This window comes from Tenrec ecaudatus, chromosome 1 (assembly GCF_050624435.1).
Source record: "Tenrec ecaudatus isolate mTenEca1 chromosome 1, mTenEca1.hap1, whole genome shotgun sequence".
Taxonomy (NCBI): Eukaryota; Metazoa; Chordata; class Mammalia; order Afrosoricida; family Tenrecidae; genus Tenrec; species Tenrec ecaudatus.
Window position 1 is genome coordinate 40,111,754 of NC_134530.1, and position 22,845 is coordinate 40,134,598.

At 61.7% G+C, this 22,845-nt stretch overlaps 1 protein-coding gene across 2 annotated transcripts in view; it reads left to right on the plus strand.

Annotated features, from left to right (window-relative positions):
• CROCC (ciliary rootlet coiled-coil, rootletin) overlaps window positions 1-22,264 on the plus strand; it is a 35,585-nt gene extending 13,321 nt beyond the window's left edge. Inside the window, exons 11-39 of one of the 2 annotated variants that reach the window (XM_075551083.1) lie at window positions 65-301; window positions 767-863; window positions 1,421-1,504; window positions 1,846-2,079; window positions 2,640-2,839; window positions 3,121-3,303; window positions 4,064-4,208; window positions 4,870-5,016; window positions 5,291-5,521; window positions 6,150-6,343; window positions 6,569-6,696; window positions 7,899-8,068; window positions 9,034-9,213; window positions 9,696-9,830; window positions 10,217-10,360; window positions 11,463-11,701; window positions 12,060-12,219; window positions 14,077-14,244; window positions 14,908-15,280; window positions 16,221-16,390; window positions 16,494-16,614; window positions 16,850-17,013; window positions 18,232-18,447; window positions 19,071-19,295; window positions 19,666-19,815; window positions 20,001-20,201; window positions 20,398-20,529; window positions 21,064-21,243; window positions 21,793-22,264. In XM_075551083.1, coding sequence (XP_075407198.1) covers window positions 65-301; window positions 767-863; window positions 1,421-1,504; window positions 1,846-2,079; window positions 2,640-2,839; window positions 3,121-3,303; window positions 4,064-4,208; window positions 4,870-5,016; window positions 5,291-5,521; window positions 6,150-6,343; window positions 6,569-6,696; window positions 7,899-8,068; window positions 9,034-9,213; window positions 9,696-9,830; window positions 10,217-10,360; window positions 11,463-11,701; window positions 12,060-12,219; window positions 14,077-14,244; window positions 14,908-15,280; window positions 16,221-16,390; window positions 16,494-16,614; window positions 16,850-17,013; window positions 18,232-18,447; window positions 19,071-19,295; window positions 19,666-19,815; window positions 20,001-20,201; window positions 20,398-20,529; window positions 21,064-21,243; window positions 21,793-21,879 — 5,095 coding nt within the window. In that variant the 3' untranslated portion in view covers window positions 21,880-22,264. The remainder of the gene's footprint in view (window positions 1-64; window positions 302-766; window positions 864-1,420; window positions 1,505-1,845; window positions 2,080-2,639; window positions 2,840-3,120; window positions 3,304-4,063; window positions 4,209-4,869; window positions 5,017-5,290; window positions 5,522-6,149; window positions 6,344-6,568; window positions 6,697-7,898; window positions 8,069-9,033; window positions 9,214-9,695; window positions 9,831-10,216; window positions 10,361-11,462; window positions 11,702-12,059; window positions 12,220-14,076; window positions 14,245-14,907; window positions 15,281-16,220; window positions 16,391-16,493; window positions 16,615-16,849; window positions 17,014-18,231; window positions 18,448-19,070; window positions 19,296-19,665; window positions 19,816-20,000; window positions 20,202-20,397; window positions 20,530-21,063; window positions 21,244-21,792) is intronic. The other variant, XM_075551091.1, reaches the window with a different exon arrangement.
• The last annotated feature ends 581 nt before the right edge of the window (window positions 22,265-22,845 follow it).

Genomic DNA, 22,845 nt, shown 5'->3' on the forward strand with positions numbered 1-22,845 from the left:
TGGCTTGCTTGGCACCTGGGAGTCCAGGACCCTTTCTCATTGCCACCCTGTGTCCTCTCCTTAGGGACCTGCGGCAGCTGGGAGGTGAACTTGCCCGGACATCACGGGCTGTCCAAGAGGCGGGCCTGGGCCTGAGCTCGGACCTGCAGCTAGCTGAGAGCCGGGCCGAGGCGGCCTGGGAGAAGCAGGCCCTGCTGCAGGCCCAGTTGGAGGGGCAGCTGCAGGACAGGGTGCTCCTTGAGAAGGACCTGGCTCAGGTGAAGGTGCAGAGTGACCTGGACAAGGCCAACCTCAGTGCCAGGTAAGTGCCTGTGTGGGCACCGGTAAGCAGACCTCCCTGCACAGGGGGCCTGGCGATGTCGAGAAGAGGCAGCGTCCACCCAACAGAGATGAGCCCTTCCCCAACATGAGCCTAGCGAACCTTCCCAGGCAGCCCATTTACCAGAGAGGGAGAGTGAGGTTCAGGGGCACGGGCCCAAGGTAGTGCAGGCTCTACTCCCAGAACTTGTGCTCCCAACTCCTGCTCCTGGACAGGTCACAAAAGGCATCCTGTGAGGTTAAGCGGGTGACAGCTTCGTTCCCAATTTAGCCCGGAGAAGTCTGAGGCTCAGAGAGCAATGACTTGCCCAAGAGCTCACCGTGTGAGCTCAGGTGAAGGCTTGGGTGCCTGCTTTGTGTTTGGGGAAGCATGGAGGGTGCTGGAGGTGGTAGGCTTGGGGAGAAGTTGGAGAGGCCCCCATTCCCCTTTGCTGCTCCCCCACCTCAGAGTGACTGAGCTGGCCCTGGCGGTGGAGTGTCTTCAGAACCAGAATCGGGAGAAGGATCAGGCCAACAAGGCCCTCATGGAGAAGCTTGAGGCCCTGGTGAGATGTGGCTCCCTGCCGTGAGGGGCACAGGGCAGGGCGGGATGACCCGGACCGTGGGCCCAGTCTTAGAACCCCAGCAGACTCAGAGCCACTGGCTCATTAAGTAAGCAGCTGTATATCCCAGACTTAGCAGTGAGCACATCCAGCCCCTCAATCCCACCGCATCCTGCAGCTACACCTCCCTGTGAGGAAACTGAGCCATGGAGGGAGCATACTTGTCTCTGAGCCAGTCAGCAAGGGAGCTGGGACTTGAACTCCGGTCTGCTCCCTCCCGGCCCGGCTGTCTTCCCCTGGGAACTCAGCTGCCTCCACAGCAGAACCTTTCTGTGTGGCTCTGACGTGGCTCTCTTCCCATGGACTGTGTGACCTGGGGCAGGGCACTGGGCTTCCCTCGGCCCTGACTATCTGGTGAGGGCTGTGGGGTTGCCGTGGGGTCTACCAGGCCCCTGCCCTTGGCCAGGGAGGAAGATTCGGGCGAACTTGAGGGGGGGTGTGGGTGGGGGGCAGAGACTCCAAGCAGCCTTTCCATGGTGACCCCTCCCACCCTACTCCAGGAGTCCCTGCGGCTACAGGAACAGGCTGCTCTGGAGTCCGAGGACACCGAGGGACTGCAGCAGACCCTGAGGGACCTGGCGCAGGTGGGAGGCCAGAGAGGAGAGGCCGAACGGGTGGGTGGCTGGTGCAGAGGCAGGCTTGGCAGCCCCTATCCACCTGCCCTTTGGTGGCTTTAGGCCGAAGTACACAGGGTGGTGGGCTTGGAGACCCAGATAGATGCCTCTGCCAGAAGGGCGGGCCCTTTGCCTGTGGGGAGCTCCAGCACCTGCCCTGGTTGATCTGTGAGAAACTTGAATGAAGCCTTCAATTCATAGTGGATGTTTGGGGGAAATGAATGGGAGGCGGTTGCGGGGTCGCAGTAGTGTGAGCTCGTGGAAGGGAGGCCTGTTCTTGGGAGGTCCCAGCCTGCAGTTCCCCTCTCCAGGCCGCCCTGTCGGACACAGAGAGCGGTGTTCAGCTAAGCGGCTCGGAGCGAACGGCCGATGCATCTGACGGCAGCCTGCGGGGTCTCTCGGGCGCACGGACCCCATCCCCACAGCAGCGCTCCTCGCCTGGCCGGGGCCGTTCCCCTCGCCGGGGCCCGTCCCCCGCCTGCTCCGACTCCTCCACACTCGCCCTCATCCACTCAGCCCTGCACAAGCGCCAGCTGCAGGTCCAGGTAAAGCCCGGCTTAAACATGGAGTGGGGAGCCCTGGCCCTGGGAGGACCCTGGAGCCTTGAGTGGGAGGTGCTTGAGCAGTTGAGGGCGGAGCCTAGGGCAGGGGAGGAGCCTGGGGTGGGGTGGGGCATGGGACCGGCTAGCCCCAGTTGCCTACTCTACCTGCTCCTTTGGAAGCCAGCAGCCTAAGCAAGGTCTGGGAGGAGGAATCGGAGCTAGAGGGGGAGGATCGAGGGAGGGGGCCGAGTGGGAGCCTGGGTAGGAGGGGGCCTGGGGGGCAGCCTGAGCCGAAGGGGGCGGAGCTGGGGGCTGTGCAAGGCCTCCCTTGGGCAGCAACCTCGTTCTTGAGACCTAGGAGTGGAGGGGCATGGCGAAGCTTTGTCAGGGAAACGGGCTCAGAGCCCTGGCAGAGGGCTCAGTGAAGGAAGTAGGAAATAGGTGCTGGCAGCCTGGTCCATTCTCCAGCCCAGGCCGCAGTGGTGAATCCCCCCGAAACCTACAAGGGTCAGGGGGGTCCCCAGAACCTCCAAGCTCTGAGTATTTCCCGCATCACGTCGCAGGACATGCGTGGGCGCTACGAAGCCAGCCAGGACCTCCTGGGAACCTTGCGGAAGCAGCTCAGCGACAGCGAAGGTGAGCGCCGGGCCCTCGAGGGACAGCTGGAGCGTCTTCGGGACAAGGCTGATGGGGTCACCCAGGCCCACCAGGATGCCCAGCGTGAAGCCCAGCGTCTGCGCAGCGCCAACGACCTTCTGAGCAGGTGCTGGGAGGTCAGAGGTGGCGGGTCCAAGCTGTAGGCCGGAGTCTAGACCTCACACTGCCCAGGCCTGTTAGATGTGAGGCTGCACCGACTTCCCCGGCAGCTCAGCTGTTCCCAGGGCCTCCCAGGGTGTGGGGCAGCCAGGGAGCAGCCAGGTTCTCTCTGCAGGAGTAGCCAGCACCAGGGAGTCCGCAGGAGGCCCTTAAAGGATGGAGAATGTGGCTGCCCTCTTCCCTGATGCCCCAACCTCCCCCTCAATGCCTCATCCCCTTGCCCTATAGGGAGAAGGACAGCCTGGCCCACAGCCTGCAGGCGGCCCAGCAGCAGGCTGAGGAGCTCCAGCAGGAGCGGGAGAAGCTGCAGGCGGCCCAGGAGGAGCTGCGGCGCCAGCGGGACCTGCTGGAGGAAGAACGGGAGGACAGGGTGCAGGATGGGGCACGGACACGCAGGGAGCTTGAGCGCAGGTGAGCTCCGGGCTGTGCGCTAGGCAGCCCAGCAGCGTGTCTGGGGCCTGGTGAGCACCTGGGCTTAGGTGTTCTAGGTGAGGCACATCACTGACTTCCTGGCCTACGAGGTTGTATGGCAAAGTCCACCCAGAGGCACTTTGGAAGAAAGACCTGCCAGTTGACCTCCCAAAAGCAAGCCACACATAATGGACGGACCCAGATAGAATGGGCGAACAGTGTCATACAAACCTTAAGTTCTTCAAGATGGCCAGACTTAGGGGACCAGTGAAGACTAGAGGAAGCCCCAAGACTTCAAACATGGGGTACCGTTTGAGCTTAGAACTGAAACCACTCCCCGTGCTCACCATTCAGTCACAGAGGGGCTCATAGAATAAAGAAAAGGCACCGTGCGCACTATGACCCTCTAACACCGCCGGAGGAAAGTCCGGCCCTGCGCTGCCCCAGGCCCAAGACATCACCAGTGACTGCTAAGCTTCCGCGCCTCACCAAAGAGAACCAGTTCCAGCCATCACATTAGGGCTGAGTGAGCGAAATGCTGGCCCAAAGACGGCAGGCTGCTCTTTGATCATTTGCTCAGTTGGTCATTCTTTCTGGCCCGCCAATGCTGTCAGAAATAGCCAAGTGGTCCTTAGCAGGAGAAAAGGCTCCCCGCCGCTGCTCTAGCTGATCCCCTAACAGAGCCTCATGGTTCCCAAGGGCACTCGGACTATTTGGCTCAAGGGGCTGGGGGCAGACAAGTGACACCTGTGTCCCATAGCCACCGACAACTGGAGCAGCTGGAGGGGAAGCGCTCGGGGCTGGCGAAGGCGCTGGTGGAGGTGAGGGAGGCACTGAGCTGTGCCACCCTGCAGCAGGACGTGCTCCAGGCGGAGAAGGCTGAGGTGGCCGAGGCACTGACCAAGGTGAGTCCTTCCCGCCATGCAACTGCTGACCAATCCTGAGGCTGACCTCCGACCCCGCCCATAAACCCACCTCAGGCTCTTGTTCCCAAGTCTTCCCATTGTGCCTATAGACTGGCCCCATTTCTGGCTGACCTCTGACCTTGGTCTTGTCCTTTTAAGACATAGGCTCACCTGTGACCCAGACTACAGTCTGACTTCTGTTTTCAGTCCTACATGAAATGACCCTTGTTGGTGGCCATAGCCTTGACTTCCCAGAGCCTCCTGGGACAGTACTTGCAGCTCTGCACCCTGGTCCCTGAGAGAGCCCTGGTCTCTGAGAGCCCGGGACCAGGATGTCAGTGGGAGTGAGCTGTGTGCTTGCTGGGCTCCCCAGGCGTGGGTTCTTTTAAAGCTCCTGTTGACCCCCTCCTTATTCCCCTACCCTGATGCTGAGGATCCCTGCCCCACCCTGTCTTTCCCAGTCTCACCCATCTCTCTCTCCCCAGCCCATGTCCCCCTCTGATCTCTCTGCCTGCCCGTATTTAGCTCCTGGGTCCCCCTCCCTGTTCCCCTACTCTGTGCTTGAGGGTCCCTGCCCCACCCTGTCTTTCCCTCCCCGGCCCCTGCCCGCCTCTCCGGTCTCTGCCTGACCCCATCTGGCTCCTGGATCCCTACCCGATAGGCGGAGGCCAGCCGCGTGCAGCTGGAGCTCTCCCTGACGAAGCTGCGGGCAGAGGAGGCTTCCCTGCGGGACTCCTTGTCCAAGTTGAGTGCCCTCAATGAGACACTGGCTCAGGACAAGCTGGGGCTGAACCGCCTCGTCGCCCAGGTACGGTGGCCCCCTCCACTGTGTCACAGCCGGGTTGTCCCCTCCCGCCCTGCCCCTTTCCCTGTCTGCCCTCTCATGAGGTCGCAGGCCCTCCTCCTCCCTCCCCATGCCTGCAAGGCCAAGGACAGAGCCCTGTGCCCCTGCCCTATGACAGGGCTGGGAGGAAGAGGCGTCCCTGGTCCCAAGAAGGTCCCCCTGTCTGCGTCAGGTGATATGGTTGGGCTGGACTGGGCTGATCTGCTCAGTGGCCCCCACTCCACCCCGGCCCCCACAGCTGGAGGAGGAGAAGGCTGCCTTGTTGGGGCGCCAGCGGCTAGCCGAGCAGGAGGCTGCCCTGGCGAGGGAGGAGCTGGAGCGCATGGAACAGCTACGACTGGAGCAGGAGCTGGAGCGGGAGGGCCTGGAGGGCTCCCTGCGGGCAGCTGAGCAGGCCCGGGGGGCCCTGGACCATCAGCTCCCCACGCTGCGTCAGGAGCGCAGCTGGCTGCAGGAGCAGCTGGCCCAGGTGGGCCCGAGCACTGTTGACCTGTTTGGGGTATGCGGGGGCGGGGGGCGGCGGGACCGAAGCTCTGATTCTGGGTTTACATCCTAATCCTACTTCCACCAGCTGGTGACCTTATCCCCAAGCTCTCTGTGCCTCAGTTGCCCCATCTATAACTACTAGTTCTTCTCACAACGGCTGTCTTTACATGAGAGGACCCATGTACAGTGTTTAGCAGAGGCGGATATCTGGCACCAAGTCATCACTCAGGAAAGGTTCATTAGTATCAAGTGGAGGCCCCTGACTTTGTTGGGAAGTGGAGGGACCTTCGGGGCTCAGGGATCCAGCGAGCTAGGGGAGTGGGGCACAGGGAGCAGGGAGTGGGGCAGTGCCCTTCTGTGTGTTGTGTGAGTATAGGTAGTGTCTCTGGTAATGTTGCGGGGAAGGAAGGGATTCTATCACTCTCAAAACAAAGAACGAGGACCCTCATTTTAAATCGAGTGTGTCATGGGCCTGGAGGAGGCTGCGATTTGCCCAGTATAGAGCCTGGGCTTGATTGCAGGTCTCCTGGCTGCTCGGTCAGGCCCAGGGTTTAGGGGCTGTGTGGTGAGCAGGCTGAGGACAGGTGCTCACGGTCCCCTGGTGGGGACAGCTCTCCCGACAGCTGAGTGGGCGGGAGCAGGACCTGGAGCAGGCCCAGCGGGAGTGGCAGCGGCAGGTAGAGGCGCTGGAGCGGGCAGCCCGGGAGAAGGAGGCGCTGGCCAAGGAGCGGGCCAGCCTGGCAGTACAGCTGGCAGCTGCCGAGCGAGAAGGTCGGACCCTGTCGGAAGAGGTGACCCGCTTGCGGTAAGGCCTCAGGTTCCGCCCCTTGCTTAGTCCACCCTCGAGCAGTCCCCAGGGCGGTTACTTAGGAGCGGGCCTTGCCAACATGTCCTAGCGACAGCTATAGCTTCCCCAGGGAGGGCTGGGGCGGCCGGGCAGGTGGGCTGGCACCCTGCCCACAGCTGGCTGCACCCTGGGAACCCAGACTGGGTGGCTGAGTCTCTCGGTCCTGGGGGTTCTGTGCTGCAGCCTGGAGAAGGAGGCCCTGGACAGCAGCCTGTTTGAGGTGCAGCGGCAGCTTGCCCAGCTGGAAGCCCGTCGGGAGCAGCTGGAAGCTGACGGGCAGGCCCTACTGCTCGCCAAGGAGGCTTTGACAGGTACAGGTTCTGGGGCGGATGGGCACACTGGGCTCCAGCCCAGACTTGCACCCTGCACAGCCCTGGGGTCTTTAGAGTCCGGTAGCTCCGGTTCCCAGGTCTGGGGCTGCTCCACTGGTTTGCCTCCTTGGTCTGCAGCCTCCTTGGTCTGCCTCTATCCTCTTGGGGCCACACCTGCCTCTGATCACAGAGAGGAGGACAGAGATGCATGTCAAAGGCTTGGCTCGGGGCCTGGCTCGGTCAACAGTGGCCTCTGCTTCATGTCACCGGGGCAGTGGGGTGTTCTGAATAGAGCCACCAGGGTTTCTAGATGACTCCTGACCCTGCAGACTCCGAGCTCAGGGGCTCCGCTCACACACAGAGCCCCTCCCTGGGCCAGGAGAGTGAGTGTCCCTGACCATAACCATGACTGCCTCAGCCCCCAGGGCTGGGAGAGGAGATGACCCTGGAGTCACTGGTGGGTTCCCAGCCCAGGAGCATGGTTTCGCTCCCCCCTCCCACCCCAGCCATCAGTGCAGATAGAAAGTGCTCGGGCATGAGGCAAATTGTAGCAGTCATCACCGGGTGGTGCATCTTTGGGAAGTTACTCATTGTCCCGGAGCCTCTGTTAGCTTATCTGCAAAATGGGCACGAGAATAAGTTATGTCGACGTGCGGTGAAGACGAAATGAGACCTGGTCTGTAAGGTGTCCGGCCAGATGCTAGCTGGATCTGACTCTGATCCCTGGGGAGCCCTGCATGCCAGGGAGGGCTGTGCTCCCTGGTGTGCTTTCAGTGGCTGAATCTTTTGACAGTAGGTTACCGGACCTTTCTACCAAGGTGTCTCTGAGTGAACTTGAACTTTGAACTTTTGGGTGAGCAGCCAAGGACTTTCACTGCATACACCACCCAGGAACTTGTGACCCCAAAGACAGTTATGTTCTATTGTGGCCTCCCCACTCGGGAGCCATGATTGCCCCCCATGAACACAGTTCCACGTTATCAGGGAGGGGTGTGGGCTCGAGGAGCCTGGGCTGCAGGTGGAGGGACTAATGCCCACAGAGGATAAGCAGCTTTGTCAAGGGGACCCGGGCAAGGTACCAGGCAGGCCCCCCGCTCCCCTTCCCTGCTGGCTTTTGCCCACGTGGCTCACCGGCTTGGTCCTGCTGGCTGGAAAAGAGGTGGCAACCTGAGCCCGTCCCCTCCCCCTTCCTTCCCTCCCAGGAGAGCTGGCTGGGCTGCGGCAGCAGATGGCCACGACAGAGGAGAAGGTGGCGTTGGACAAGCAGCTGATGGCCCAGAAGCTGGCGCAGGCCGAGCGGGAGGCGCAGGCCTCTCTGCGGGAGCAGCGGGCAGCCCACGAGGAGGACTTGCAGAGGCTCCAGCAGGAGAAGGTGTGGGCAGCGGAGACAGGCGGGCAGGGCTCTGAGCCCCCCTCCCTCAGGGACCTCAGGCGAGCCATCCCTCCCCCTGTCAAAGGGGCTTGCGCTCTGCTCTGGAGGCAGATGCCATCTGGCCCGTGGGCTGCGCTGAGTCACACGGTCTCAGCAGCAGCAGCAGCAGCAGCAGCAGGCTTTCCAGTGGCTGATTCAAGGTCCCTCTGGGTGGGTGCTCTCTAGCCTTCAGCCTCCCGAGCAGCACCCGAGCATCCTGACCACTCATCCCTCCAAGCCCCTCGGAAGCCCGCTGCCCGGCGTGGAGTCCCACTCGCATGTCAGGGCAGGCCTGTGCACCATAGGGCTGCGGTGGCCGACTGTGCCGAAGCAGGTCCCCAGGCCTCCCTTCCTCAGCACCTCTGGTGGGTGCAGGCCCCCAACCTGGTCAGCAGCCAAACGCACGAGCTCTTGCACCACCTCAGGCTCCAGACAAGAGCCTCCCACCTGGGCCATTGTCATCTGGTCGGTTCCAACCCAGAGCAACCCTCTGAGGTGGCATAGGACTGCCCCGGTGGTCTCCATCAGAGCTGCTGGCTGGGGACCACCTGCCTTTCAGATGGCAGGACCACCTGGGCTCGTTTCTAAGACCCGGCCACAACCCACAGCCATTGGATAAGCAGCTTCTCCACAGGACAGAGAACAGCTGCTCCTGGGGGGTTTCCGAGCCTGTAAATCTCCTCGCCCCAGTTCTAGGGGGGTTGTGCTGACCTGGACTCTTTACCATTCCCTCTTTGGCCTAGTGCTGCTCGTCCTTCCTCCAGGAATCAGTCCCTCCTCCCCAGGCCGGGCTGCTGCTGCTGCTCCCTGGCACCCTGGAGTTCCCTTGCCCCTCACCCTGTCCTTGGGGTTTGGGCTGAGAGGGACCCTGCTGCCCTGAGGTTTGTGGGGGCCGTGTGTCACCGTGCCGGGGCCTGACCCCCCAGGAGGAGGCGTGGCGGGAGCTAGAGGCCGAGCGGGCACAGCTGCAGAGCCAGCTGCAGCAGGAGCGGGAGGAGCTGCTGGCCCGGCTGGAGGCCGAGAAGGAGGAGCTGAGCGAGGAGATCGTGGCCTTGCAGCAGGAGCGGGACGAGGGCCTCCTCCTGGCCGAGAGTGAGAAGCAGCAGGTTTGCATGGCCCTCTCGGCCCCCGGCTGGGCATGGCATCCCTGTCCCCGCCTCCAGGGGGGTTCCCTCCACACTCCTAAACCCCCAAAAAGGTCCCCATGCATTAGCTGACCTGCCTGCAAACGAGCAGGCTCTCTTGACGTCCCACAATGGGACAGAGACAGAGAGCAGAGGACCCCCGCCTCTCCTCACAAGGCCCCCCCCAAGGGCTAGTCGCTTCCCCTCTCTGAGCCAGTTTCCTCATCTGCAAAATGGGAAGAATCAGGCCCCCGCCTTGAGAGTGCTGTGGCAAGTTGTGGGGCTGTCTGGGCTGTTGTTAGAACCCCCGCATGGGGGGTATGCACCTCTGCCCTGCGCTCCCCTGCATTTGCCCCTCAGGTGCCTTGATGGGCACATTTCCTAAGAAAGGGGGAGGGCAAGGAGGGGGCTCTGGCTGTTCCTAGGAGCCGCCCCCCGCAAGCCTGCCTCCTGCCTCTGCCCAGGCCCTGTCCCTGAAGGAATCCGAGAAGACAGTGCTGTCTGAGAAGTTGCTGGGCACGAGACACAGCCTGGCCACCATCTCCCTGGAGATGGAGCGGCAGAAGCGAGATGCTCAGAACCGGCAGGAGCAGGACCGGGTAGGGCGGGCCAGGCAGGTGGGCCTCCATCTGAGGGGCGGTGGGTGGCACAACCTCGCCTGGAGGAGCCCCTCTCTCAGGGAGAGGCTTGGCCATGCCTGGGGAAGCCTGCAGTCTGTGGGGGGAGGCTGAGCTTTGGGAGTCCTCTGTCTGAAGGAGGCAGTACAGCCCTTCCCTGGACAGCCCCCATCTGAGGGAGGAGGGCACGGCTCCAGCCCAGAGAACCCCCGAGCCTGCTCTGCAGGCAGCAGTGGCCAGGAATCGAGGGTCAGCCGAGGGTCTCATAGGCTAGTGAGCGGGGCTGTGTTCAGAGCTGTGAGTGAATGGTTCAGCTCGGGGAGAGGGTGACGGGACAGGACCAAGTCTGAGGTGCCCACCTGTCCCAGAGCACCATGAATGCCCTGACGTCCGAGCTGCAGGACCTACGGACCCAGCTCGAGGAGGCAGCTGTGGCCCACGGCCAGGAGGTGAAGAGGCTGCAGGAACAGGCCCGAGACCTGGGCAGGCAGAGGGAGTCCTGCTTACGTGAGGTGAGCATCTGTCCCCCGCTGGTCAGCACGTGCTGGGTGCTGTGAGGTCCCCAAATAAGTGAGCCTCATGCCCCTGCAACTGGGGACAAGGAATGAGCAACTTAGAATGGGGCCAGTGAGCCTTTGGCATTAGTTACTTTTACGTGGTAAAAGCATGTGTGACCCCACACTCGCCAATGGAACGCCTCTCACGTGTACAGCTGGGGGGCTGGCATCAATTCCACTGGTCAGGTGGTGCCAATACCTGATGCCAAATTCCCCATCCCCACGAGCAGCACACCGCTTCCCACACTCTGCCTCCCTCCTTCTCCTTCCCCCGCTGGTCACTCAGGTCTCGGTACAGTGGCAGCAGACATTTAGGAAGCACCTGCTGTGTACCTAAACCCTCGGGGACTTGAGGGGCTGGTGGGGTCCCTGTCCTCTCCGAATTCATCTGCAGGACAGTCCTGGTCCCTTACTTGAGGCCCAAGCACTGGTGACTAACATGGCCTGTGTGTGTGTCTGTTTATTTGCCTAATTTGGTTCTGACACCTGGAGACCACGACACATACACACACACAAACCACCATCACCACCACCACCCCTGGTACAGAGTAGAAGTACTCCATAGGCTTTCTTGGCTCATCCTGAAGCAGGTCACCGCCGGGCCTTTCTTCTGTGGTCCAGCTAGTTGGGTTAGGCTTGCCATGTCTTAGGTTGGCAGCCGAGCCGGCTTGATGATCTAGATTTGTTGTTTGAGGAAAGAGGGGGTGCTTTTGGCTCCTGTAAAGAGTCTCAGGGTCCGACACCCACAGGGGCAGTACTGCCCTGTCCTACGGGGTCGCTATGAGTCAGAACCGAATCAGTGGCAGTGAGTTTTGTCTTTCTGTTTTTAAATTATATGAGTGTCAGCACAATAAAATACAATGACAGGGAGCACCCATGGATACCACACGAGGGAAAAGTGGAATTTCCCCCCGAGCTCTTTGATGTCCCCTCACTGGCACCCTCGGTACCCATCGGAGTCACTGCTGAAGGCCAGGGCAGGTGCCCCGTGCCGGGCTATGGGAGAGGTGCTGCCCACGGGGCCCAGCCTCAGCAGGGCAGTGCTCTGTTGCCACAGGTGGAGGAGCTTCGGACCCAGCTGCGCCTGCTGGAGGACGCCCGGGACAGTGTGCGCCGGGAGCTGCTGGAAGCCCAGCGCAAGGGGCGTGAGAGCCAGGAGGGCTGCGAGGCCCAGCGGCAGGAGGCGGCCGAGCTGCAGCGCAGCCTGAGCGAAGGGGCCAAGGAGCTCGAGGTTCTGCAGCGCGCCAACGAGGAGCTGAGGGCAGCCGTGAAGAAGGCCGAGAGCGAGCGCATCAGGTTAGGATGTGGGGACCGAGCCCACCCCTGAGCACAGGGCTCATGGAGTCTGGGCCCCAGAACCCCGGCGAGACCAGGGAGGCCTCTCTTCCTGCCAACCCCAGTGAAGGATCCAGAGGCCCCAACCTGGGGCCTCTCAGGTATCTCCCTAGTTAAGGTGGGAGAGGCTGGTCCAGACCCCAGCCCCACCTGCTGCCATCACCCTGGAGACTTGGCTTCCTCTGCTGGTCCCACAAGAGCAGGCAGCGTAGGGGTACCTTCAGGCCACAAGTCAAGCGGGGTCCATCCCAGGATCTGTGTAGGGCTGCAGACTAAACTGCCCAGGTCCCTGGCAACCTCTGCCCTCTGCCCGCTCCAGCCTGAAGCTCGCCAACGAGGACAAGGAGCAGAAGCTGGCATTGCTGGAGGAGGCCCGGGCAGCCTTGGGCAAGGAGGCTGGAGAGCTGCGGGCTGGGCTGCAGGAGGTGGAGCGTGCCCGGCTGGAGGCTCGGAGGGAACTGCAGGAGCTCCGGTGGCAGGTGGGCCTGGAACAGGAGCTAACTTGCTCGTCTACAGAGCACCCAGCAGAAGGTCTGGGGCTCATGGGTGGTGGCGGCGGCGGTGTGTGCGTGCATGCTACACGCTACTCCTACATTTCTCCAAGGGGAGCGCCTGTCGCTCTGACCCAGTTCTAGGACTCAGTGATCAACGGAGCGCTGTAGGTCAGGGCTTGGCAAACCAGGGCCCGACAGTCCGTATAGTTTTAGAATGGTGTTTTATTGTGTTTTGGGTGGAAGAGCTTGTACAGTATGCGGCTTCCCCGGGGGCACCTTCTGTACCGAGGGTTCGGCGGTGCCAGTTCTAGCGGTGGCTCCTCCGGCACTCGGGTTTCTCATCTTCATGCTGGAGAGCGTGGCCCGTTTTCCGTCCCTGAGCTCCTGCAAATGGAGTGCAGCACCCTGCAGAGGGCACAGAGCGTTGACTCGGCTTCCACTCTCTCCGTTCACTGAATGGTGGCCTCCACTCAAGGAGTCTCTCAGGATGATAAATAGTCTCAGCGTGTCTTCTTGCCTCAACGGGTCCAGAAAGTCTAGACTTTGTTAGGAATTTGACTCCTGTTGCTGTGTTTCTCTCCACTCCAGCAGGGTCCACCTCTTGTGGCCCTGGCCAGAGCAGTCAGCAGTGGTAGTGAGCACCATCTAGTTCTCTGGTCTCGGAGGCTGTGACTCCGTTCCGGAGAGTCTGGATTCCTCCTTAGCCTTCTGTTCTGATGAGCAGACACACTTAACCGTATCTTGGATGGCTGTCTGCAGCAGACAGTAATGATCTTCAGCCTCATGGCCTCCTGAGCTCTGCCCGTCAGTGAGAAAGCCGCCTTCTCACCGTCATTGCCACCCAGTCGATGCCCACTCACAGTGGCTCCGCAGCACACGGTAGAACCGCAAGTCTGCACAGGAGTAGGAAGTCCGCACGTTCTCTTACAGTAAACAGGCAGGCAGCCAGGTTTGGCCTGTGGGCTGTCGTTTGCTGATCCCCGAATTAGATGACCCCCAGCTGCCCGCAACAGCATGCACTTACCAAGGATCTGCTGTATCCTGGGCATTGCGGGCAGGGGTTTCTAGAACAGAAGACAAATCCAGTTGGGATCTGGGCTCTGCCCCACTCAGAAATATCACAGCCCCAAAGCCCAGTCTTCCGCCTCCTCCCCAGGCTCCCTGTCAGGCCCCCCTCTGTGCTGAGGTCTTGGGAATCCACAGGAAGGCCTTCAAAGGCTGCTCCCTCTTGAGGACGAGGCCCCTGCATAGGTTTTGCAAGCTGTAGCAGCAGGGCCCTGTTAACTGACTATAGCTGTATATTCCATGTGCTTGGGATAAAACCCCAGGCTGCTGCTCCCTGGCTGTGTGACCTTGGGCCAGTCACTTCACCTTTCTGAGCCTCAGTTTTCTCATCTCTTCAATGGGGATAAAGTTAGTATGCTACCCTGTCGGGGTGTGTGAGGTCTAGAGTTCATAGGAGCGAAGTGCTTAGAACAGTGTCGGCCACACAGAGAGCACTTGGGAAAGCTGGTCCTCACTGTGGGGATGACAGGGAGCCCAGAACGCTGGGGTTCCCGCCTCGCAAATCTCCAGGCCGGACAGGTTTACCTCTCCGTGCTCCCCCACCCTCACCTGCCATGAAAGGTAGTTATTAGCCCACTGGGTGATTGGTAAACTGAGGTTAGTGCTGCCTGGGTGCCCAGCTTAGCGTGCACCCCATGGGGTGGTGTTCAATGCACGCTGCAAGCCTGCTTTGCGGGTGGGGTAAGAAGCAGAGGGGTATAGAGGCAGTGCTAGAAGGGAATGGGCGTGCTGAGCATGGGCCCTAGGTGCCATGTGTGGCCGCCCTGTTTCTTGCAGATGAAGACGCTGGACAGTGAGAATGCCAGACTGGGCCGGGAGCTGGCAGAGCTGCAGGGCCGCCTGGCGCTGGGTGAGCGGGCCGAGAAGGAGGGCCGGCGGGAAGCCCTGGGCCTCCGGCAGAGGCTGCTGAAAGGTGAAGCCAGCCTGGAGGTGGTGCGGCAAGAGGTAAGGACCGGAGGGGGGCAGGGGGGCAGGCTGCCTGGGGGTGGAAGCCCCAAGGGGGCTGTCCCTCCAGTGGGATGCAACCTCTCCTGGCACAGGTCCTGGCATCAGTAGGTCCTCGTTACCAGTGAATTGTGGCAATCAGGGAACGGGCTAGCTTATGCCCTCAGCCTGTCTCAGTCCAAGCCCCACCGGACAGTGAGGGCTCCTCAGCAATCACATGATACGGGGGGAAGCAGTACTGCCTAATGGTTACGAGGACAGCCTCTGGCGCCTGGTGCCTGTTTGGGGTCCAGTTCTGCAGCAGATGACCTATGTGACCTTGGACAGCAGCTCTGTTCTTCAGTTCCGTTCCTCCCTCTGGAACATGGACGTGACTCACGGAGGGTGATTCACAGTAAACGGTTTAGCACCGATGAGCCCGGTCAGTGGGTTCGCTGTTAGAATGACTAATTGGGTGCGTTATAAGGCCTACCAGCTGACTTGAGAAAAGGCGATAAACAGTCGGCCCTGAGGGTTCCCTCCCAGACTCCTTGTTTGGGCCTACACCCCTAAAGCACTGTGTTGTGCAGGTCACTTAGCGGGTAGGCTTCTGATTGGGGCCTGGAGGAAGGGCGGCGGCCCGTGGGTTGGGGCGCCCGCCTCCCCTCGGTGTCCTCACTCCAGCTGCAGGGGGCCCAGAGGAAGCTGCATGATCAGGAGGGCGAGTTCCGCGCCCGCGAACGAGGCCTGTTAGGCTCCTTGGAGGAGGCGCACGGAGCAAAGAAGCAGCAACTCAGCCATGCGCGCAACCTGGAGCTGAAACTCGAGTCGGTGCGGGCCGAGGCTGCGGAGCTGGGGCTGCGGCTGAGTGCTGCCGAGGGCCGGGCACAAGGCCTAGAGACCGAGTTGACCCGAGTGGAGGCCCAGCGGCGAGCGGCGGAGGCCCAGCTGGGAGGCCTGCGTTCGGCCTTGCGCCGGGGCCTGGGCTTGGGTCGCTCCCCCAGCCCCGCCCCGCGGCCATCACCAGGCTCCCCTGTCCGAGGAGCACCTGCCGGAGGTGAGTGGGGGGTTAGGGAGCGGTGGGGGGCCGAGGTTGCATCAACAGTGGTCCTGTCTGCAGGGATGCTTAGGCTGCTGGTGGCGAGCTGACCCCTTCCTGCAGTTCCAGAGATTGCCTCCAGGTGGCACCCTGCCCCTCCGGCCTCCCCTTTGCTGGTCAGCAGCCAGGCTGCCTTGGAGAGGTTTTGGCTCTGGTTGTGTATTGTCGAGTTGATTCCAACTGACTCTTGAGATTCGAGGAGCTTCGGGCGGCTTCGAATGGTCAACCCTTCAGCCAGTCGTTGAGCATGTTACTGCTTGCACCACCCGCAGTTCAAGTCCTGCCCCTGGAAGGCTCCCATTTTGAAACTCAGCCGATCTCTCAAGTGCTCTGAGGCTGCTGTCTGGGGTGTGGGGAAACCAGTACTCGGCTCTTGGCAATGAAGGGACGAGGTGGCACATGCCCAGCACCTAGTAAAACACTCAGTCCAACAGGTGTTGAAGGCCGGGGCTCTGGGAGATGCAGCCCGGTATGGGAGAGATGAGGCCCAGGCCCTCATGGTGCTTCCAGTGTGGGTGGGGTGGCAGACTGCAGACTCCCCGAGGTGGGACAAATTCACCCAGCCCGCCCGGAGTCAGGGTGACATTGGCATCTGTGCCCAAAGGATTAGTTGGACAAAATGGGGTCCTGGGGAGGCCATGAGAGTGGAACAGGGAACGTTCTAGAACATGGGGGCTGAGGGTGATACAGTGTGGTCAGATGTACAGGGTAAGAGGACGATGCTGGGGTGAGCAGCCTGACCTCCAAAGTTGACACCGAAGCTGGGTTTGGCTCTGAGGGTTTGGGTGGCCCCTTCTGGAGGCGGCAGGCAAGGGGGAGAGAGGGATGCAGAGGAACCTGCAGTCGCCATCCTGCAGGGCCCGGTGGTCCGTGCCTCCCAGAGCATATCTTCTTCCAGGAAGTGGGGAGGGGCTCAGCAGCCCCAGCTCCTTGGAACGCAGCCCTGGGTCTGAGCCTCCCTCCCCAGGGCCTGCCACCTCCCCAGTACCTCCAGACCTGGACCCCGAGGCGGTACGGATGGCCCTTCGGGAATTCCTCCAGGAGCTGCGGTGTGCCCAGCGAGAGCGGGTGAGGAAGCAGTGAGTGGCCAGAGAAGCGGGTGGCCCAGGGCCCTGCGAGGTAGTTGAGAGCTGGCTCTGCTGTCCCCGTCCCCCTCATGTTGGGGCTGCAGGGTGAGCTTCGCACCCAGATGAGTACCCAGAGTCGCCGGCTGGCCGAGGTGGAGGCTGAGAGGGACAGCATGACCTGTCGGGCCAAGCAGCTGCAAAAGGCAGTGGCCGAGAGTGAGGAAGGTGAGTACGGCGCTCTAGGTTCCTGCCTTGCCCTCTGTCCTTCACTGGGGTGGGGGGACCTGACCCGAACGCCTCCTGCTTCTTGGCCCCAGCCACCTCCCTCCCCATTGACTAGACCCATAGACCCTTGGACCTCTGAGTGGCCAGGCCATTCTTGTTGTGGGTGGAGAGCCAGCCAGGCCATCTGTGGACTGGTCACTCTGCCCAGCCACACCTGACTGGCTGGTGGCTGCAGGACGCCGCAGTGCGGAGGGGCGGCTGAGCGGGACCCAAGTGGAGCTGGCGCTCAAGGAGGAGAGCGTGCGGCGCAGCGAGCGGGAGCGCAGGGCCGCACAGGACCAGGTGGCTGCCATGGAGAGGAGTCTGCAGGCCGCCGAGGCTGAGCACAGGGCCAGCCAGGTAGGCAGAGCAGGAGGGTGTGCAAACGGGGTGGGGGACATCCTGAGCTGTCTGCTGGCACTCACAGCAGACTCCGAACGGAACATCCAGTGACTCCACAAAGTCATGCCCAGGTCCCACCGCCCCATTTCACACTGGCGTCGCCAGGCTCTGGAAGAAAGGGCCTTTGAGTCAGGCTAACTAGGGTTCAAGTCCTGTCCCTGCTTCCTGTATATTGTCAGTCTTTCCTCCCCCAAGAGGCGAGATGGTGATTCACTGGGAAGCAGTGCTCCACTTGGCCACAAGGCGGCCTCGGGGGCCTCTTCTTACCTTCTGGTTCTGGCGCCCTGGAGTATTCCTGTGTGTTTGGGGTGTGCGTGCATGCGTGCATAGCTGTGTGTATGAGTGTGTGCCTGGGGCAGGAAGCCCAGGCACTGGTGCTGACGGTTCCGGTTGCTGCAACCTCCAGCCTTTCTTGAAGCCAAGAATCCCCTCTTCCCTTCCCTCCTCTGGTTCCTCCCTGGGCCTCTGTGCTGCCCCCAAAGCCCACCCCCTGCCTCTGGCTCCCAGCCCAGACTGAGCTGGAGTGTTGTGTCTGCGGCTCCGGCTCTGGCTTTGGGCCCGGCCGCAGGGGCCGGGGGAGGAGGCCGGGAACAAAGATGGGCAGCAGCTAGTGTGGAAGCTGCTGGGCCCAGACCAGGCAGGGATGGGGCTTGGAACTGGCAGGAGCGGGGCCAGGTGGGGGCGGGGCTGTAGTCCTTCTCTCTTGACCCAAGGATGGCAACACTGAGCTCCCAGACTGCCTTCCTGCTCTATTCTCATTGCCCAAGTGCCCCTAAATCTCCAGAGTGTCAGGGCCAGGGCTTCTGCCCCACAGGACTGTCCTTATCAGTTCAGGACCCTCTGGGCCACCGCCAGAGAGACTAGACTCCCCCTTTTTATAGCCACTCTCCAGGGCTCTGGGTCCCTTTGGGTACCAGCTTTCCCACAGCATGGAAGGGATCATTCTAGATTACATAGCCCGATTGATGCCGGCAAAACTGGAAGACGCTCAGGGGCCCTAAGCCCACCACCTGTGAACAGGTGGGGAAACTGAGGCCCTGAGAAGGTCACAGGTGGGCCCAAGCCCTGCAGTGTGTGGTTGGACCAGCTGCCCCCCACTTTCTCCTAAGTATTCTCAGGGAAAGTGGGTGCTGTGGGCAGACTGGGCAGCTGGGCCTGAGTGCACTCTGCCCACAGGAGAAGATCAGTAAGATGAAGGCCAACGAGGCAAAGTTGGAGAGTGACAAGCGGCGCCTGAAGGAGGTTCTGGACGCCTCTGAGAGCCGCACCATCAAGCTGGAGCTACAGCGGCGCTCACTGGAGGGGGAGCTGCAGCGCAGCCGCCTGGGCCTGAGTGACCGGGAGGCCCAGGCCCAGGCCCTCCAGGATCGGGTGGAGTCCCTGCAGAGCCAGGTGGGCCCCTCCCACATTCAGTATCACCCAGCTGCATGCCCTGTTGTGCCAGGCACTTAACAGGAGCAGCATCAGGCCCACCACCAACCACCTGCTGTTTACAGATGGGCAGACGAGGCTCAAAGAGGGGATGCCATTGCCCACGGTCATATAGCTCATTCAAGGCAGAATCACAACTAAAACTGGGCATAGAACCTGCACTCATGCCAACCTGTGGGATGGTTAGAGACTTAGATTACACTCATTTCCCTTTTTACCTTGGCTGCCAGGAAACTCTGTTCTAACCGGAATGCCCTGTACATCTACCAACCCTGAAGGGTACACCCATCTAAGTCAAGAAGAGGGAGTCTCAGGGTTGTAGTGGTGACCCTTTCTCCTCTGTAGCAGGGAGGAGAGGAGAATGAGGGTAGGGGCATACCACGTGACACCTGAGACAAGCAGGTTGGTGGCAGTCTAGGCGAAGGTAGATACCTGGCTTTAGGGGTGGGGCCCAGCTTTCAGGAGTTTTGCCAGTGGCAGTGAGCAAGCTCATGGGTCCCAGTGAGAGATGGGAAAGGTGTGGACTGAGCACTCCTAACGAGGGTCACTTAGGGGCAAAGCCACTTGACCTCTTGTCTTGCCAGGTGACTGACAGCGAGGCAAAGGCAGGGACCCTGCAGCTGACGGTGGAGCGGCTGAGCGGGGCCCTGGCCAAGGTGGAGGAGAGTGAGAGGGCCCTGCGGAGCAAGGTGCAGGGGCTGAAGGAGACCCTGGCTCAGAGCAGTGCCAGCCTCACCAGTGCCCAGGACAGGAGCCTGCACCTGCAGAAGGCACTGACGGCCTGTGAGCACGAACGCCAGGTGCTCCAGGTAAGGTGGTTGTAAGTGATTGTCTGGTGAGGGTGGGCCCAGTGAGTCAGCCAATCAGAAGAAGCATGGAGGGATCCTGGTAGATCAACCAATGATAGTAGACTTGTTTGGGGAGTGGGGAGGTCTACTTAAAAGCCAGCCAATAGTGGTGACTCTGGGCAGAGCAATAAGAGCAAGCCTAGGCCCACAGGTGCAGGGCTAATGGGGTTGGTCGGGGGAGGGGGGTGTCTGTGAGACCCCTTTCCTACTCTGACCAGTGGCTAGGCTGTGGGCCAGGCCAGTTGATGCCATGCGCCTCAGCTGTGAGCCTGGCCCGACAAAGAGCAGAGAGGGGCCCTTGAACCTGGTCCCATCAGCTCCTGTCCCCCAGGAACGGCTGGAAGCCGCCCGACAGGCACTGTCCGAGGCCCGGAAGCAGAGTAGCGCCCTGGGTGAGCAGGTGCAGACGATGCAGGGTGAGCAGGCAGACCTGGAGCTGCGGCGGGCAGAGGCTGAGGGCCAGCTGCAACAGCTTCAGGAGGTAAGGCCCGGCCCGGGATGGTGGGACCGTAGGAAGCATGGGTCATCACCCAGGTGGAGATGGGTTGGTCTGGTGTCAGTTCCAACAGCAGGCTGGCACTAGCATCCCTGAGCTCCAGGTACCCACCCCACCCTCCCCGGGAGGTAGGGGGAGCCCAAGGCGGGCTAGCCTCGTTGTGGTTGCAGGTGTTGCGGCAGCGGCAGGAGGGCGAGGCTGCAGCCCTGCGCATGGTGCAGCAGCTCCAGGAGGAGCGGCGGCAGCTGCAGGAACATCAGGGCAGCCTGCAGCACACCCTGGCCCAGGTGGAGGCTGAGAAGCGGGAGGCCGAACGGTCGGCCCTGCGGCTGGAGAAGGATAGGGTGGCCCTCCGGAGGATGCTGGACAAGGTCAGCTGCTGCCCACGGCTTCCCCTAACTTCTGGGCCCTAGCCGGTACGGGTCCCGTGCGGGTCCTCAGGGCCTAATGAGTCCCTGGTCCTCAGCTGGCATGAGGTTATTGCTTACTCCAATGGGAACAGAAACCCTGAGTCCCCTCTGGGGTCTCCCTCCGCCTCAGGCCCTGTGTCTGCGTCTCCCCACCTAGGTGGAGAGGGAGAAGCTTCGCAGCCATGAGGACACAGTGCGGCTGAGCGTGGAAAAGGGCCGCCTGGACCACACACTCACAGGGGCCGAGCAGGAGCTGGCGGAGGCCCAGAGGCAGCTCCAGCAGCTGGAGGTCTGGCCTCTGCCCACCCAGCCCGGACCCCCGCTCTGGTCCAGCCGAGTGCCAGGCAGAGCTACTGACCCAGCCAGACCCAGGGCCCTCAACCCCTGCTACCCAGGATCCCAGGCCCTTGGTTTGGGGTCCCAGAGCTAGATCCTGGAGGGAGGGGTCCTTCCAGAGTGGGGAGAAAGATGCTGAAAGCATGGGGTTCCTGTCCGTTTGTGGTTGTGGAACCCTAGGATGTACACGTGAGCTCTCTTGTGGATCTGGCCTGGAAGACTGTTCTGTGTGAGTACGTGTTTGTGTACAGATGCGTCATACATGTAGGAGTACTGTGTTAACTTAGGTTTCCCTTATGCCTGCATGTGTAAGGATCTGAATGTGTGTGTCTGTCTGAGTGGCCGTCACTGGGCCCCCAGACCCAGAACTCACGGGCTTACTGTAAGGCCCGGGATAGAGAGTACAAGGCAAGGATCTTGTCTGCATCCTGCCTGCACTGTCCGTGCCCTGAAGGGCGAGACCCCCAACGAGGGCCCTTCCCCACAGGCCCAGGTGGTGGCGATGGAGCAGAACCACAACCCCGCTCAGCTGGAGGCAGACCAGGAGCAGCGGCTGGAGCTGCAGCAGGAGGTGGCGCGCCTGCGCAGTGCCCAGGTGCAGACAGAACGCACCCTGGAGGCTCGGGAGTGGGCCCACCGCCAGAGGGTGCGAGGGCTGGAAGAGCAGGTACTCAGGGCACCCAGGTTCTGCTCCTAGCAGTCGGTGCAGGACTCGCCCTCAGGGAGGCTGGGCCAGACACAGAGTTGGTTCAACCTCTTCCCATCACGGAGCAGTGCTGGATTCAGGGCTCCAGTGACATCACTGGGCCCAGTCCCGCTCCACGCTCAGGCAGAACCTCCCCCTCATGGCAGAAGTCCAACCTTAGGTTATCCCACCAACCCAGAGAAGAAAACAGGCCTCTTCCTGGTTGACCAGCCAAAGTCCCAGGGATGTTCCTCATTGGTCAGCTTAGGTCACATGCCCTCTCTGCCACCCTGAACCAAGGGTACTCTGATAGGCCAGGCGTGGGTCACATGCCAGCCCCTGGAGTCTGGGGGAGGCCCACCTAGCGATGATGGGGAATGGCTTCTGACCCTTTGGGAGACACCAGCCTGCAACATGGACACAGTGAAACTGGGTCTTTTCTGACAGGGAGCAGCAGGTCTCCATTAGCCACCGGCATCCTCTGACAGCAGGCTGGGGACCCGGTTGTTCCTACCGTCCCTGTCTCCTCAGGTGTCCACACTGAAGGGGCAGCTGAAACAGGAGCTTCGGAGGAGCTCGGCACCCCTTTCGCCCCCCTGTGCTCCCGTGGGGAAATGAGCCCTTTCCTGAGAGCCTGGAGGAGCGCAGCCCTGTGGGGGCAGAAGTGGGGCCTCCTTCCCAGAACAAGCCTTCTGACCGCTGGGGAGGGGCTGACACCCTGCGCACCCATGGTGGGGGCCCAGCAGTAGACCCCACTTAGCACAGCGCCCCCTTCCTCCTGAGAGCCCCTCCAGATCGTCCAAGGACGGCCGAGCCCATGCCAGGGGCAGGGAGAACCTTGTCTGTGGCTAGCCCTGGAGCTCGGGCTTGTGGGAAAGAGGCGCCGGGTAACCAGGCCCGGCTTCCGGCTCGTCGGAAGGTCCCCAGAGCACAGAGACTTGTATTTTCTTACCTTTTTACAGTGTTCGCCGTTCAGAGTTGTTTTTTTTGTAACAAGACCACATTTTCTACAAGCGGTGTTTGCAGAAGTGTGTCCGCTGCTGTTGTCCGGCCCTCCGAGGCAGTGGGTGTGGGGGAGCGGAAAGGGCAGGGCCCTGGGAGGCGGGGGCTTGTGGAGGATGAGGAAAGCAGCAAAGCTCCCACCATGCCTGGGTTAGCAGGTGGGCTCCCTGGGGCTGTGGCCTTGGCTTCCTCCACCACAGCCGCCTTGCCCCCCCTCGGGCCTCAGGTCCAGAGTACAGGCTTGGGAGTGACCTGGGAGGCAGCGCTGCGGCCCCCTTCCCCTGAGCCTCTCCCTGCTCATCTGTAAAACGGGCCCCCAGCAGCCGCTGTGCGGGACGAAGGCGTGGCCACCTGCTTCCTCAAAGGCTCCAGGCTTGGAGCGCCCATGGGCAGCTGTGCTGCCCTCCAGACACCGGGCAGCAGTGGCCTCCGACTCAGTGGGTCTGTGAAGGGAGAGCCCCCGACAGAAGCCCCTCACCACACTGTCTTCCCTGGACGCTAGAGCTGCTAGGTAGACCTAGCGCTTAACCACCGCGCCACCTCCCGCTGCTGTGAATGCTCCGTCTGATGGGTAGCGAGCTG